Source organism: Dendropsophus ebraccatus, chromosome 11 (assembly GCF_027789765.1).
Source record: "Dendropsophus ebraccatus isolate aDenEbr1 chromosome 11, aDenEbr1.pat, whole genome shotgun sequence".
Taxonomy (NCBI): domain Eukaryota; kingdom Metazoa; phylum Chordata; class Amphibia; order Anura; family Hylidae; genus Dendropsophus; species Dendropsophus ebraccatus.
The window spans coordinates 4,374,291-4,394,142 of record NC_091464.1 but is presented as its reverse complement, the minus strand read 5'-3'; the positions used below and the strand labels follow the sequence as shown (position 1 = coordinate 4,394,142).

General features: G+C 44.0%; 1 protein-coding gene across 1 annotated transcript in view; it reads left to right on the top strand.

Annotated features, from left to right (window-relative positions):
• Positions 1 to 11,379: 11,379 nt before the first annotated feature.
• The window catches only part of STRIP1 (striatin interacting protein 1), a 65,131-nt gene continuing 56,658 nt past the window's right edge, over positions 11,380 to 19,852 (top strand). The window contains exon 1 of the mRNA XM_069944710.1: positions 11,380 to 11,604. Within this exon, the coding sequence (XP_069800811.1) occupies positions 11,479 to 11,604 (126 nt within the window). The 5' untranslated portion in view covers positions 11,380 to 11,478. The remainder of the gene's footprint in view (positions 11,605 to 19,852) is intronic.

Genomic DNA, 19,852 nt, shown 5'->3' with positions numbered 1-19,852 from the left:
TCTACCTGTAACACCACACAGCACTGTATTCTCTACCTGTAACGCTGATATTGGAATAAAGCAAAGAACTTTTAGATTTTTTTTTCTTTTCATTTCCATGCACATATTATGATCAAGCATCTGTTATCTTTGAAGTTGAGCCCCACAATAAGGCTCTGATCCTCTCTGCTGTTTAGCATCATTGACTTTTGTTACTGCATCATTTTTGTGAATACGCTGCAGTACTGCAATGACACTCCAACATGTGTGAACACAGCCCTAATGTCACTGCACTCTTCTGCACAATTAGAGAAATTAGTGCAGCAGCTGTTTCTGGCCAGTCAGAGATGGTGAATTACTCAGGGGATTGGGGGATCCAGCCCCGCCTCCTGTGACATCACACCCTGCCCCCTGTCTGCATCATCAGCCTGTGCTCAGCAAACACACACAATGTGAGTCAGAGGGATGGAAGATTTGTCTCCTAAGGCTAGGTTCACACTGCGTTTTCAGCATCCATTTAACGGATCCGTTTTTTTTAACGTCCAGAAAAATAGGGTCAGCAACGTTTTTTGGTCCGTTTTGGTCCGCCAAAAAAAAAACGGATCCGTTTTTTTTATAATGGAAGTCAATGGAAAAACGGATGCACACATATGGATCCGTTTTTTGCAATCCGTTTTTCATGCGTTTTTTGCAAAAAACGGATGCGTTAAACGGATGCTGAAAACGCAGGGTGAACCTAGCCTAAGGGAGGAGGGCAGAAGGAGCAGGAGACAATGTAAATTGGCACAGAGGCCATTATTTTTCACTTCCTGGATTTCTTTCAGCTACCAGCGTGGCAGACACGGTAATACATTATATAGACACATCTATATAACTGTACAGATACGGTAATACATTGTATACACACATCTATATAACTGTACAGATACGGTAATACATTGTATACACATCTATATACTGTACAGATACGGTAATACATTATATAGACACATCTATATAACTGTACAGATACGGTAATACATTGTATACACACATCTATATAACTGTACAGATACGGTAATACATTGTATACACATCTATATACTGTACAGATACGGTAATACATTGTATACACACATCTATATACTGTACAGATACGGTAATACATTGTATACACACATCTATATAACTGTACAGATACGGTAATACATTGTATACACATCTATATAACTGTACAGATACGGTAATACATTGTATACACACATCTATATACTGTACAGATACGGTAATACATTATATAGACACATCTATATAACTGTACAGATACGGTAATACATTATATAGACACATCTATATAACTGTACAGATACGGTAATACATTGTATACACATCTATATAACTGTACAGATACGGTAATACATTGTATACACATCTATATAACAGCACAGATACGGTAATACATTGTTTACACACATCTATATACTGTACAGATACGGTAATACATTGTATACACACATCTATATAACTGTACAGATACGGTAATACATTGTATACACATCTATATAACTGTACAGATACGGTAATACATTGTATACACACATCTATATACTGTACAGATACGGTAATACATTGTATACACATCTATATAACTGTACAGATACGGTAATACATTGTATACACATCTATATAACTGTACAGATACGGTAATACATTATATAGACACATCTATATAACTGTACAGATACGGTAATACATTGTATACACATCTATATACTGTACAGATACGGTAATACATTGTATACACACATCTATATAACTGTACAGATACGGTAATACATTGTATACACATCTATATAACTGTACAGATACGGTAATACATTGTATACACACATCTATATACTGTACAGATACGGTAATACATTATATAGACACATCTATATAACTGTACAGATACGGTAATACATTATATAGACACATCTATATAACTGTACAGATACGGTAATACATTGTATACACATCTATATAACTGTACAGATACGGTAATACATTGTATACACACATCTATATAACTGTACAGATACGGTAATACATTGTATACACATCTATATATAACTGTACAGATACGGTAATACATTGTATACACACATCTATATATATAACTGTACAGATACGGTAATACATTGTATACACATCTATATACTGTACAGATACGGTAATACATTGTATACACACATCTATATAACTGTACAGATACGGTAATACATTGTATACACATCTATATAACTGTACAGATACGGTAATACATTGTATACACACATCTATATATATAACTGTACAGATACGGTAATACATTGTATACACATCTATATAACTGTACAGATACGGTAATACATTGTATACACACATCTATATAACTGTACAGATACGGTAATACATTGTATACACATCTATATAACTGCACAGATACGGTAATACATTGTATACACATCTATATAACTGTACAGATACAGTAATACATTGTACACACATCTATATAACTGTACAGATACGGTAATACATTGTATACACACATCTATATATATAACTACAGATACGGAAATACATTGTATACACATCTATATACTGTACAGATACGGTAATACATTGTATACACATCTATATAACTGTACAGATACGGTAATACATTGTATACACATCTATATACTGTACAGATACGGTAATACATTGTATACACACATCTATATATATAACTACAGATACGGAAATACATTGTATACACATCTATATACTGTACAGATACGGTAATACATTGTATACACACATCTATATAACTGTACAGATACGGTAATACATTGTATACACACATCTATATAACTGTACAGATACGGTAATACATTGTATACACATCTATATAACTGTACAGATACGGTAATACATTGTATACACATCTATATACTGTACAGATACGGTAATACATTGTATACACATCTATATAACTGTACAGATACGGTAATACATTGTATACACATCTATATAACTGTACAGATACGGTAATACATTGTATACACATCTATATAACTGTACAGATACGGTAATACATTGTATACACATCTATATAACTGTACAGATACGGTAATACATTGTATACACACATCTATATACTGTACAGATACGGTAATACATTGTATACACACATCTATATACTGTACAGATACGGTAATACATTGTATACACACATCTATATAACTGTACAGATACGGTAATACATTGTATACACATCTATATACTGTACAGATACGGTAATACATTGTATACACACATCTATATATATAACTGTACAGATACGGTAATACATTGTATAGATACATCTATATAACAGTACAGATACGGTAATACATTGTATAGACATCTATATAACTGTACAGATACGGTAATACATTGTATACACATCTATATAACTGTACAGATACGGTAATACATTGTATACACATCTATATAACTGTACAGATACGGTAATACATTATATAGACACATCTATATAACTGTACAGATACGGTAATACATTGTATAGACACATCTATATAACCGTACAGATACAGTAATACATTGTATACACATCTATATAACTGTACAGATACGGTAATACATTGTATACACATCTATATAACTGTACAGATACGGTAATACATTGTATACACACATCTATATAACTGTACAGATACGGTAATACATTGTATACACACATCTATATATATAACTGTACAGATACGGTAATACATTGTATACACACATCTATATAACTGTACAGATACGGTAATACATTGTATACACATCTATATAACTGTACAGATACGGTAATACATTGTATACACATCTATATAACTGTACAGATACGGTAATACATTGTATACACATCTATATACTGTACAGATACGGTAATACATTGTATATACACATCTATATAACTGTACAGATACGGTAATAGGCTGCGTTCACACTACGTATATTTCAGTCAGTATTGTGGTCGTCTTATTGCAACCAAAACCAGGAGTGGATTAAAAACACAGAAAGGATATGTTCACACAATGTTGACATTGAGTGGATGGCCGCCATATAACGGTAAATAACTGCCATTATTTCAATACCACAGCCGTTGTTTTAAAATAACAGCAAATATTTGCCATTAAATGGCGGCCATCCACTCAATTTCACCATTGTGTGATCAGAGCCTTTCTGTGTTTTTAATCCACTCCTGGTTTTGGTTGCAATATGAGGACCACAATACTGACTGAAATATACTGACTGAAATATACATAGTGTGAACGCAGCCATACATTGTATACACACATCTATATACTGTACAGATACGGTAATACATTGTATACACATCTATATACTGTACAGATACGGTAATACATTGTATACACACATCTATATAACTGTACAGATACGGTAATACATTGTATACACACATCTATATACTGTACAGATACGGTAATACATTGTATACACATCTATATACTGTACAGATACGGTAATACATTGTATACACACATCTATATAACTGTACAGATACGGTAATACATTGTATACACACATCTATATACTGTACAGATACGGTAATACATTGTATACACACATCTATATACTGTACAGATACGGTAATACATTGTATACACATCTATATACTGTACAGATACGGTAATACATTGTATACACACATCTATATAACTGTACAGATACGGTAATACATTGTATACACACATCTATATACTGTACAGATACGGTAATACATTGTATACACACATCTATATACTGTACAGATACGGTAATACATTGTATACACATCTATATACTGTACAGATACGGTAATACATTGTATACACATCTATATACTGTACAGATACGGTAATACATTGTATACACACATCTATATAACTGTACAGATACGGTAATACATTGTATACACATCTATATAACTGTACAGATACGGTAATACATTGTATACACACATCTATATAACTGTACAGATACGGTAATACATTGTATACACATCTATATACTGTACAGATACGGTAATAGGCTGGGTTCACACTATGTATATTTGAGGCTGTATTTGGTCCTCATGTCAGGTCCTCATAGCAACCAAAACCAGGAGTGGATTGAAAACACAGAAAGGCTCTGTTCACACAATGTTGAAATTGAGTGGATGGCCGCCATATAACAGTAAATAACGGCCATTATTTCAATACCACAGCCGTTGTTTTAAAATAACAGCAAATATTTGCCATTATATGACGGCCATCCACTCAATTACAACATTATGTGAACAGATCCTTTCTGTGTTTTCAATCCACTCCTGGTTTTGGTTGCTATACAGCCTCACAAATACAGCCTCAAATATACATAGTGTGAACCCAGCCATATATTGTATACACACATCTATATAACTGTACAGATACGGTAATACATTGTATACACATCTATATATAACTGTACAGATACGGTAATACATTGTATAGACATCTATATAACTGTACAGATACGGTAATACATTGTATAGACATTTATATAACTGCACAGATACGGTAATACATTGTATACACATCTATATACTGTACAGATACGGTAATACATTGTATACACATCTATATACTGTACAGATACGGTAATACATTGTATATACACATCTATATAACTGTACAGATACGGTAATACATTGTATACACACATCTATATACTGTACAGATACGGTAATACATTGTATACACATCTATATATAACTGTACAGATACGGTAATACATTGTATACACATCTATATAACTGTACAGATACGGTAATACATTGTATACACACATCTATATAACTGTACAGATACGGTAATACATTGTATACACATCTATATACTGTACAGATACGGTAATACATTGTATACACACATCTATATATATAACTGTACAGATACGGTAATACATTGTATAGACACATCTATATAACTGTACAGATACGGTAATACATTGTATAGATACATCTATATATATAACTGTACAGATACGGTAATACATTGTATACACATCTATATAACTGTACAGATACGGTAATACATTTTATAGACATCTATATAACTGTACAGATACGGTAATACATTGTATACATACCTATATATAACTACAGATACGGTAATACATTGTATACACGGTAATACATTGTATACACATCTATATAACTGTACAGATACGGTAATGCACTGTATACACATCTATATACTGTACAGATACGGTAATACATTGTATACACACATCTATATATATAACTGTACAGATACGGTAATACATTGTATACACACATCTATATAACTGTACAGATACGGTAATACATTGTATACACACATCTATATAACTGTACAGATACGGTAATACATTGTATACACACATCTATATAACTGTACAGATACGGTAATACATTGTATACACACATCTATATATATAACTGTACAGATACGGTAATACATTGTATACACATCTATATAACTGTACAGATACGGAAATACATTGTATACACATCTATATATACTGTACAGATACGGTAATACATTGTATACACACATCTATATAACTGTACAGATACGGTAATACATTGTATAGATACATCTATATAACTGTACAGATACGGTAATACATTGTATACACATCTATATACTGTACAGATACGGTAATACATTGTATACACATCTATATAACTGTACAGATACGGTAATACATTGTATACACATCTATATACTGTACAGATACGGTAATACATTGTATAGACATCTATATAACTGCACAGATACGGTAATACATTGTATACACATCTATATACTGTACAGATACGGTAATACATTGTATACACATCTATATATAACTGTTCAGATACGGTAATACATTGTATACACATCTATATACTGTACAGATACGGTAATACATTGTATACACATCTATATACTGTACAGATACGGTAATACATTGTATACACACATCTATATATATAACTGTACAGATACGGTAATACATTGTATACACACATCTATATAACTGTACAGATACGGTAATACATTGTATACACATCTATATAACTGTACAGATACGGTAATACATTGTATACACATCTATATATAACTGTACAGATACGGTAATACATTGTATACACATCTATATATAACTGTACAGATACGGTAATACATTGTATACACACATCTATATACTGTACAGATACGGTAATACATTGTATACACATCTATATATAACTGTACAGATACGGTAATACATTGTATACACACATCTATATATATAACTGTACAGATACGGTAATACATTGTATACACATCTATATACTGTACAGATAGGTAATACATTGTATACACATCTATATACTGTACAGATACGGTAATACATTGTATACACATCTATATATAACTGTACAGATACGGTAATACATTGTATACACATCTATATACTGTACAGATACGGTAATACATTGTATACACATCTATATAACTGTACAGATACGGTAATACATTGTATACACACATCTATATATATAACTGTACAGATACGGTAATACATTGTATACACATCTATATAACTGTACAGATACGGTAATACATTGTATACACACATCTATATAACTGTACAGATACGGTAATACATTGTATACACACATCTATATATATACTATACAGATACGGTAATACATTGTATACACATCTATATAACTGTACAGATACGGTAATACATTGTATACACATCTATATACTGTACAGATACGGTAATACATTGTATACACATCTATATAACTGTACAGATACGGTAATACATTGTATACACACATCTATATATATAACTGTACAGATACGGTAATACATTGTATACACACATCTATATAACTGTACAGATACGGTAATACATTGTATACACACATCTATATAACTGTACAGATACGGTAATACATTGTATACACATCTATATATAACTGTACAGATACGGTAATACATTGTATACACACATCTATATATATAACTGTACAGATACGGTAATACATTGTATACACATCTATATAACTGTACAGATACGGTAATACATTGTATACACATCTATATAACTGTACAGATACGGTAATACATTGTATACACATCTATATAACTGTACAGATACGGTAATACATTGTATACACACATCTATATACTGTACAGATACGTTAATACATTGTATACACACATCTATATAACTGTACAGATACGGTAATACATTGTATACACATCTATATAACTGTACAGATACGGTAATACATTGTATACACATCTATATACTGTACAGATACGGTAATACATTGTATACACACATCTATATAACTGTACAGATACGGTAATACATTGTATACACATCTATATACTGTACAGATACGGTAATACATTGTATACACACATCTATATATATAACTGTACAGATACGGTAATACATTGTATACACATCTATATAACTGTACAGATACGGTAATACATTGTATACACATCTATATAACTGTACAGATACGGTAATACATTGTATACACATCTATATACTGTACAGATACGGTAATACATTGTATACACATCTATATAACTGTACAGATACGGTAATACATTGTATACACACATCGATATACTGTACAGATACGGTAATACATTGTATACACATCTATATAACTGTACAGATACGGTAATACATTGTATACACATCTATATAACTGTACGGATACGGTAATACATTGTATACACATCTATACATAACTGTACAGATACGGTAATACATTGTATACACATATATATATATAACTGTACAGATACGGTAATACATTGTATACACACATCTATATAACTGTACAGATACGGTAATACATTGTATACACATCTATATATATAACTGTACAGATACGGTAATACATTGTATACACATCTATATAACTGTACAGATACAGTAATACATTGTATACACACATCTATATATATAACTGTACAGATACGGTAATACATTGTATACACATCTATATAACTGTACAGATACGGTAATACATTGTATACACATCTATATACTGTACAGATACGGTAATACATTGTATACACATCTATATAACTGTACAGATACGGTAATACATTGTATACACATCTATATACTGTACAGATACGGTAATACATTGTATACACATCTATATACTGTACAGATACGGTAATACATTGTATACACACATCGATATACTGTACAGATACGGTAATACATTGTATACACATCTATATAACTGTACAGATACGGTAATACATTGTATACACACATCTATATACTGTACAGATACGGTAATACATTGTATACACATCTATATACTGTACAGATACGGTAATACATTGTATACACATCTATATAACTGTACAGATACGGTAATACATTGTATACACACATCGATATACTGTACAGATACGGTAATACATTGTATACACATCTATATAACTGTACAGATACGGTAATACATTGTATACACATCTATATAACTGTACAGATACGGTAATACATTGTATACACATCTATATAACTGTACAGATACGGTAATACATTGTATACACATCTATATAACTGTACAGATACGGTAATACATTGTATACACATCTATATAACTGTACAGATACGGTAATACATTGTATACACATCTATATATAACTGTACAGATACGGTAATACATTGTATACACACATCTATATATATAACTGTACAGATACGGTAATACATTGTATACACACATCTATATATATAACTGTACAGATACGGTAATACATTGTATACACACATCTATATAACTGTACAGATACGGTAATACATTGTATACACATCTATATATAACTGTACAGATACGGTAATACATTGTATACACACATCTATATATATAACTGTACAGATACGGTAATACATTGTATACACACATCTATATATATAACTGTACAGATACGGTAATACATTGTATACACACATCTATATAACTGTACAGATACGGTAATACATTGTATACACATCTATATAACTGTACAGATACGGTAATACATTGTATACACATCTATATAACTGTACAGATACGGTAATACATTGTATACACATCTATATAACTGTACAGATACGGTAATACATTGTATACACATCTATATACTGTACAGATACGGTAATACATTGTATACACATCTATATAACTGTACAGATACGGTAATACATTGTATACACACATCTATATAACTGTACAGATACGGTAATACATTGTATACACATCTATATACTGTACAGATACGGTAATACATTGTATACACATCTATATAACTGTACAGATACGGTAATACATTGTATACACACATCTATATAACTGTACAGATACGGTAATACATTGTATACACATCTATATAACTGTACAGATACGGTAATACATTGTATACACATCTATATAACTGTACAGATACGGTAATACATTGTATACACACATCTATATATATAACTGTACAGATACGGTAATACATTGTATACACATCTATATAACTGTACGGATACGGTAATACATTGTATACACATCTATATATAACTGTACAGATACGGTAATACATTGTATACACATCTATATAACTGTACAGATACGGTAATACATTGTATACACACATCTATATAACTGTACAGATACGGTAATACATTGTATACACATCTATATATACTGTACAGATACGGTAATACATTGTATACACACATCTATATATATAACTACAGATACAGTAATACATTGTATACACATATATATACTGTACAGATACGGTAATACATTGTATACACATATATATATATAACTTTTCATAGAATACAAGTTTTCCTTCTCCAGAGTTCCCCTTTGAAGCCGACTGTATGAGCAGTAAGAGTGTTGCATGGGCAGAGGCTTCTGGGATATCTCCTGACAGTGGGGCAGACTCCCAGCACCCCTCTGGTCAGCTGACTGAAGGTGCTGTGGCCTGCTCACTACCGCCATCTATAGTCAGCAGCTGTACATAGAAGCGGCCTGTGCGGCAGAGCTCACTGCCGGCTGCAGCCATAGACACACAGCCCGCGAGCTGCTACCCTCATTGTCAGCACCAGGGTCCCCATTATTACAGGGAGCAGGAGGCTTGCGCATGCCCAGTGTTTCCCATAGCAACTAGCGAGAGCAGACCAGCTGATTGATATGGCAGCTGAGCTGTGACTGGTTCCTATGGGAAATAATAACACGGCGCACACACTTCCTATCAGCACTGCCAGAGAACAACACATCTGACGTTACGTCCGTGGGCCTAGTCACATGGTACTGTGGCGTCAGCAGGACGCCGATCACGTGACTCGCAGAAGCTGCAATGCCAAGTATACAGAATACGGAAGTACTTGCGTTCCACGACACCCAAGTCACGTAGGTGGTCATCGCGATAACTTGAGTTCCGTAGGTGTTTCCTGAGGAAGATGGAGGCCTCCGGGTCGTTAATTGTCAACAATAAAATGAGAACCGGTGTCGGCGGAGTCGGTATCGCGAGTCCTCAGCCGGGGAAGGGTCGAGAATATAATCGCAATCAGCGCAAGGACTCGGAGGTTAGAAAGCTGCGCTGTGTGAACGTGTAATGGCTGCGGTTATGTGACATGAAGTCTGAGGAGATGTGAGACCCCTGTATGGTGCTCAGGGTGGTCGGGACGGGCCTGGCCGAGATAAACACCAAGGAATCTGGAGCATTCCATAAAGGGGTCCTCCGAATAAAATGTACTCATCCCCAATCCACAGGGTAAAGCCCAATGCGATGCTCCGCCATAGGTCCAGCAGGCGGAGTCCCCCCCCCATAGGTCCAGTAGGCGGAGTCCCCCCCATAGGTCCAGTAGGCGGAGTCCTCCCCCCATAGGTCCAGTAGGCGGAGTCCCCCCCCCATAGGTCCAGTAGGCGGAGTCCCCCCCATAGGTCCAGCAGGCGGAGTCCCCCCCCCCCACCATAGGTCCAGCAGGCGGAGTCCCCCCCCCCCCACCATAGGTCCAGCAGGCGGAGTCCCCCCATAGGTCCAGTAGGCGGAGTCCCCCCCATAGGTCCAGTAGGCGGAGTCCCCCCCATAGGTCCAGTAGGCGGAGTCCCCCCCATAGGTCCAGTAGGCGGAGTCCCCCCCCATAGGTCCAGTAGGCGGAGTCCCCCCCCCCTCCCCATAGGTCCAGTAGGCGGAGTCCCCCCCCTCCCCATAGGTCCAGTAGGCGGAGTCCCCCCCCCATAGGTCCAGTAGGCGGAGTCCCCCCCCCCATAGGTCCAGTAGGCGGAGTCCCCCCCCATAGGTCCAGTAGGCGGAGTTCCCCCCATAGGTCCAGCAGGCGGAGTCCCCCCCCCATAGGTCCAGTAGGCGGAGTCCCCCCCCATAGGTCCAGTAGGCGGAGTCCCCCCCATAGGTCCAGCAGGCGGAGTCCCCCCCCCCATAGGTCCAGCAGGCGGAGTCCCCCCCCCCCCCCCCCACCATAGGTCTAGCAGGCGGACTCCCCCCCCCCCCCCCCATAGGTCCAGTAGGCAGATTCCCCCCCCCCCCCCACCATAGGTCCAGTAGGCGGAGTCCCCCCCATAGGTCCAGCAAGCAGAGTCCCCCCCCCAACCCCCCCATGGGTCCAGTAGGCAGAGTCCCCCCCCATAGGTCCAGCAGGCAGAGTCCCCCCCCACCCACCATAGGTCCAGCAGGCAGAGTCCCCCCCCCCCCCCCATAGGTCCAGATGCCACACGTGTCAGTATAAAAGGTTGGATTCACTGGTAAAGTGCACACCATGTGAGAATCTGGCACGGCTCTGAAACGCGGTGTGCGGTGTATCAATAGCGCCAAGTTCTTATCCTCACACCCAGTTAGCTGCACCCGCCCGCTCGGTAAGTCGCACCCGCCCGCTCAGGTAGCTGGTGCTATGCAGCCCCTCTAAGCTACAACTTCTTTCTGCAGCACCTGATCCTACCACAGTGCTGAGCGATCCCCACAGATATCTCCATAGTGCGCACCAGATAGAAGGGGCTCAGCACCTCCATTCCCAGCAGTGTGCGCCCCTCTGCAGTACTGTACCGGCCATAAGCTCAGGCTGTACATTCTGCATCACTGGCCTTCCCCTGTACCTGTCTCCACTTACCTCGTAGATTGTCAGCCCTGGCGGGCAGGCTCCTCTCTCCCTATGTAATACCTGGCGGGCAGGCTCCTCTCCCTATGTAATCCCTGGCGGGCAGGCTCCTCTCTCCCTATGTAATACCTGGCGGGCAGGCTCCTCTCCCTATGTAAGCCCTGGCGGGCAGGCTCCTCTCTCCCTATGTAATAGCTGGCGGGCAGGCTCCTCCTTCCCTATGTAATACCTGGCGGGCAGGCTCCTCTCTCCCTATGTAATACCTGGCGGGCAGGCTCCTCTCTCCCTATGTAATACCTGGCGGGCAGGCTCCTCTCTCCCTATGTAAGCCCTGGCGGGCAGGCTCCTCTCTCCCTATGTAATAGCTGGCGGGCAGGCTCCTCTCTCCCTATGTAATACCTGGCGGGCAGGCTCCTCTCTCCCTATGTAATAGCTTACTCTCTGTGCAGGACGGCTAGGTCCGGATTACTCTCTGTGCAGGACGGCTAGGTCCGGATTACTCTCTGGACAGGACGGCTAGGTCCGGATTACTCTCTGGACAGGACGGCTAGGTCCGGATTACTCTCTGGACAGGACGGCTAGGTCCGGATTACTCTCTGGACAGGACGGCTAGGTCCGGATTACTCTCTCTGTGCAGGACGGCTAGGTCCGGATTACTCTCTGTGCAGGACGGCTAGGTCCGGATTACTCTCTGGACAGGACGGCTAGGTCCGGATTACTCTCTGGACAGGACGGCTAGGTCCGGATTACTCTCTGGACAGGACGGCTAGGTCCGGATTACTCTCTGTGCAGGACGGCTAGGTCCGGATTAGTGATGTCACGATACCAGAATTTTGAGTTCGATACCAATACTTGATTTTTTAGTTCGATACTCAATACCAGTTCGATACCTCGAAAAAAAATACAACCCCCCCCCTTATAAGATCAGCACCCTCCTCTCCTGACATCCTCTGTGCTGCTGTGACCTCCTCTATAGATCAGCACACTCCTTTCCTGACATCCTCTGTGCTGCTGTGACCTCCCCTATAGATCACCACCCTCCTCTCCTGACATCCTCTGTGCTGCTGGGACGCTGTGACCTCCCCTATAAGATCAGACCCCTCCTCTCCTGACATCCTCTGTGCTGCTGTGACCTCCTCTATCGATCAGCACACTCCTCTCCTGACATCCTCTGTGCTGCTGTGACCTCCCCTATCGATCAGCACACTCCTCTCCTGACATCCTCTGTGCTGCTGGGACCTCCCCTATCGATCAGCACACTCCTCTCCTGACATCCTCTGTGCTGCTGTGACCTCCCCTATAAGATCAGCACCCTCATCTCCTGACATCCTCTGTGCTGCTGTGACCTCCCCTATAAGATCAGCACCCTCATCTCCTGACATCCTCTGTGCTGCTGTGACCTCCCCTATAAGATCAGCACCCTCCTCTCCTGACATCCTTTGTGCTGCTGTGACCTCTCCTATAAGATCAGCCCCCTCCTTTCCTGACATCCTCTGAGCTGCTGGGACCCTGCGACCTCTCCTATAAGATCAGCCCCCTCCTCTCTTGACATCCTCTGTGCTGCTGTGACCTCCCCTATAGGATCAGCCCCCTCCTCTCCTGACATCCTCTGTGCTGCTGTGACCTCCTCTATAGATCAGCACACTCCTTCCCTGACATCCTCTGTGCTGCTGTGACCTCTCATAAGATCAGCACACTCCTTCCTCTCCTGACATCCTCTGTGCTGCTGTGACCTCCCCTATAGATCACCCCCCTCCTCTCCTGACATCCTCTGTGCTGCTGGGACGCTGTGACCTCCCCTATAAGATCAGACCCCTCCTCTCCTGACATCCTCTGTGCTGCTGTGACCTCCTCTATCGATCAGCACACTCCTCTCCTGACATCCTCTGTGCTGCTGTGACCTCCCCTATCGATCAGCACACTCCTCTCCTGACATCCTCTGTGCTGCTGTGACCTCTCCTATAAGATCAGCCCCCTCCTTTCCTGACATCCTCTGAGCTGCTGGGACCCTGCGACCTCTCCTATAAGATCAGCCCCCTCCTCTCTTGACATCCTCTGTGCTGCTGTGACCTCCCTATAAGATCAGCACCCTCCTCTCCTGACATCCTCTGTGCTGCTGTGACCTCCCTATAAGATCAGCACCCTCCTCTCCTGACATTCTCTGTGCTGCTGTGACCTCCCCTATAGGATCAGCACACTCCTCTCCTGACATCCTCTGTGCTGCTGTGACCTCTCCTATAAGATCAGCCCCCTCCTTTCCTGACATCCTCTGAGCTGCTGGGACCCTGCGACCTCTCCTATAAGATCAGCCCCCTCCTCTCTTGACATCCTCTGTGCTGCTGTGACCTCCCTATAAGATCAGCACCCTCCTCTCCTGACATCCTCTGTGCTGCTGTGACCTCCCTATAAGATCAGCACCCTCCTCTCCTGACATTCTCTGTGCTGCTGTGACCTCCCCTATAAGATCAGCCCCCTCCTCTCCTGACATCCTCTGTGCTGCTGTGACCTCCCCTATAAGATCAGCCCCCTCCTCTCCTGACATCCTCTGTGCTGCTGTGACCTCTCATAAGATCAGCACACTCCTTCCTCTCCTGACATCCTCTGTGCTGCTGTGACCTCCCCTATAGATCACCCCCCTCCTCTCCTGACATCCTCTGTGCTGCTGTGACCTCCCCTATAAGATCAGCCCCCTCCTCTCCTGACATCCTCTGTGCAGCAAGGGACCAAACATTGTGTTTATTGGGGACAGCATGGGGGGGGGGGCAGTAGTGGGCGGATTGACGGGGGGGGGGGGGGGGGGGATCCAGGTTGGGTGAACAGTCCAGGGTACATTTAATCAGCCACTGGGTACAGACTACAACCCCCACACTGCAGGGAGCTGGTGAAGGCTGCCAGGTCTGGACAGACAAGAGAGGGTTACTCTGCCTGGCAGGTCAGTTCCTGTCAGAGGGCAGGGGTTTAAGGGCAGGAATGTTAGGGGCACACTAGAGGGCAGGGATGTGGGGGGGGGGGGGGGGCACACCAGAGGGCAGGGATGTGGGGGGGGGGGCACACCAGAGGGCAGGGGTGTGGGGGGGGGGGGCACACCAGAGGGCAGGGGTTTAAGGGCAGGAATGTTAGGGGCACACTAGAGGGCTGGGATGTGGTGGGGGGGGGCACACCAGAGGGCAGGGATGTGGGGGGGGCACACCAGAGGGCAGGGATGTGGGGGGGGGGCACACTAGAGGGCAGGGATGTGGGGGGGGGCACACCAGAGGGCAGGGGTTTAAGGGCAGGAATGTTAGGGGCACACTAGAGGGCAGGGATGTGGGGGGGGCACACCAGAGGGCAGGGATGTGGGGGGGGGCACACCAGAGGGCAGGGGGTTAAGGGCAGGAATGTTAGGGGCACACTAGAGGGCAGGGATGTGGGGGGGGGGCACACTAGAGGGCAGGGATGTGGGGGGGGCACACTAGAGGGCAGGGATGTGGGGGGGGGCACACTAGAGGGCAGGGATGTGGGGGGGGGGCACACCAGAGGGCAGGGATGTGTGGGGGGGGGCACACCAGAGGGCAGGGATGTGGGGGGCACACCAGAGGGCAGGGATGTGGGGGGGGGGGCACACCAGAGGGCAGGGATGTGGGGGGGGGCACACCAGAGGGCAGGGATGTGGGGGGGGGGCACACTAGAGGGCAGGGATGTGGGGGGGGGGCACACCAGAGGGCAGGGATGTGGGGGGGGGCACACCAGAGGGCAGGGATGTGGGGGGGGGGCACACTAGAGGGCAGGGATGTGGGGGGGGGGCACACCAGAGGGCAGGGATGTGGGGGGGGGCACACTAGAGGGCAGGGATGTGGGGGGGGGGCACACTAGAGGGCAGGGATGTGGGGGGGGGGCACACCAGAGGGCAGGGATGTGGGGGGGGGGCACACCAGAGGGCAGGGATGTGTGGGGGGGGGGCACACCAGAGGGCAGGGATGTGTGGGGGGGGGCACACCAGAGGGCAGGGATGTGTGGGGGGGGGGCACACCAGAGGGCAGGGATGTGTGGGGGGGGGGCACACCAGAGGGCAGGGATGTGGGGGGGGGGGCACACCAGAGGGCAGGGATGTGGGGGGGGGGGCACACCAGAGGGCAGGGATGTGGGGGGGGGGGGGCACACTAGAGGGCAGGGATGTGGGGGGCACACCAGAGGGCAGGGATGTGGGGGGCACACCAGAGGGCAGGGATGTGGCTGGGGGGGGGCACACCAGAGGGCAGGGATGTGGGGGGGGGGGGCACACCAGAGGGCAGGGATGTGGGGGACACACCAGAGGGCAGGGATGTTTGCAATGTCTGCACACATCCCCTGCTCTCACTCACTGCGGTACCACTCAAAGCATGAGGCTTGTCAAAGCAGAGGGGAGGGGGGATTTGTAAAGGGAGTTTAAGGTGGAACAGACAGCCTGAACCTCGGCCAGCAGGAAGATTAACCTTTGATGCTGGCCAAGATTCAGGCGGTCTGTTCCACCTTAAATTAGCTCCCTTTACAAACCCCCCCTCCCCTCAGCTCCGGGAAGCTCCCAGCTGTCGGACCTCCGTTCCTCCGTGCATATTCATGTGTGCACACTCAGGCCGGTCAGGAAGCGCAGCCACCCAGAGTGTGCACACATGAATATGCATAGGAACAGCTCTGCAGATGGACGGCTGCATGACAGGGGGACAGGAGGCTGCGGTGTGACGGGCTGCGGGTCATTAGCAGCGGGGGTCTGTTACACATAGTAGCCGACCCCCACTGCTTCTGGAGAGGCTCAGGATGGGTCAGAGGCCGCTGTCAGTTGTGACAGCGGCATCTGCACAGTTATATAGCCGGCACATGCGATCGCTGTGTGCCGGCTATAACTTCTCCCTGCAGTGAGCGGAGGAAGGGGCGGACGGAGGAGGAGGAAGTGACGCCAGGGGGCAGGGGGCGGCACACAGAGAACATGGCCGGCGCTTAGCTAGCCGCCGGCCGTGTTCTCTGCTCTATACTTTATATTAAGCTGCGTTATTAGGCAGCTTAATATAAAGTATCGATACCAGGAAATCCTGGTACCGAATCGTTTTTTGGCCCGAAATATCGATAGTAGTATCGATATTTCGGTGCATCGTGCATCCCTAGTCCGGATTACTCTCTGTGCAGGACGGCTAGGTCCGGATTACTCTCTGGGCAGGACGGCTAGGTCCGGATTACTCTCTGTGCAGGACGGCTAGGTCCGGATTACTCTCTCTGTGCAGGACGGCTAGGTCCGGCTTACTCTCTGGACAGGACGGCTAGGTCCGGATTACTCTCTGGACAGGACGGCTAGGTCCGGATTACTCTCTGGACAGGACGGCTAGGTCCGGATTACTCTCTGGACAGGACGGCTAGGTCCGGATTACTCTCTGGACAGGACGGCTAGGTTCGGATTACTCTCTGGACAGGACGGCTAGGTCCGGATTACTCTCTCTGTGCAGGACGGCTAGGTTCGGATTACTCTCTGTGCAGGACGGCTAGGTCCGGATTACTCTCTGTGCAGGATGGCTAGGTCCGGATTACTCTCTCTGTGCAGGACGGCTAGGTCCGGATTACTCTCTGGACAGGACGGCTAGGTCCGGATTACTCTCTGTGCAGGACGGCTAGGTCCGGATTACTCTCTCTGTGCAGGACGGCTAGGTCCGGATTACTCTCTGGACAGGACGGCTAGGTCCGGATTACTCTCTCTGTGCAGGACGGCTAGGTTCGGATTACTCTCTGTGCAGGACGGCTAGGTCCGGATTACTCTCTGGACAGGACGGCTAGGTCCGGATTACTCTCTGGACAGGACGGCTAGGTCCGGATTACTCTGTGCAGGACGGCTAGGTCCGGATTACTCTCTCTGTGCAGGACGGCTAGGTCCGGATTACTCTCTGGACAGGACGGCTAGGTCCGGATTACTCTCTGTGCAGGACGGCTAGGTCCGGATTACTCTCTGTGCAGGACGGCTAGGTCCGGATTACTCTCTGGACAGGACGGCTAGGTCCGGATTACTCTCTCTGTGCAGGACGGCTAGGTTCGGATTACTCTCTGTGCAGGACGGCTAGGTCCGGATTACTCTCTGGACAGGACGGCTAGGTCCGGATTACTCTCTGGACAGGACGGCTAGGTCCGGATTACTCTGTGCAGGACGGCTAGGTCCGGATTACTCTCTCTGTGCAGGACGGCTAGGTCCGGATTACTCTCTGGACAGGACGGCTAGGTCCGGATTACTCTCTCTGTGCAGGACGGCTAGGTTCGGATTACTCTCTGTGCAGGACGGCTAGGTCCGGATTACTCTCTGGACAGGACGGCTAGGTCCGGATTACTCTCTGGACAGGACGGCTAGGTCCGGATTACTCTCTGGACAGGACGGCTAGGTCCGGATTACTCTCTGTGCAGGACGGCTAGGTCCGGATTACTCTCTGGACAGGACGGCTAGGTCCGGATTACTCTCTGGACAGGACGGCTAGGTCCGGATTACTCTCTGTGCAGGACGGCTAGGTCCGGATTACTCTCTGGACAGGACGGCTAGGTCCGGATTACTCTCTCTGTGCAGGACGGCTAGGTCCGGATTACTCTCTGTGCAGGACGGCTAGGTCCGGATTACTCTCTGTGCAGGACGGCTAGGTCCGGATTACTCTCTGTGCAGGACGGCTAGGTCCGGATTACTCTCTCTGTGCAGGACGGCTAGGTCCGGATTACTCTCTGGACAGGACGGCTAGGTCCG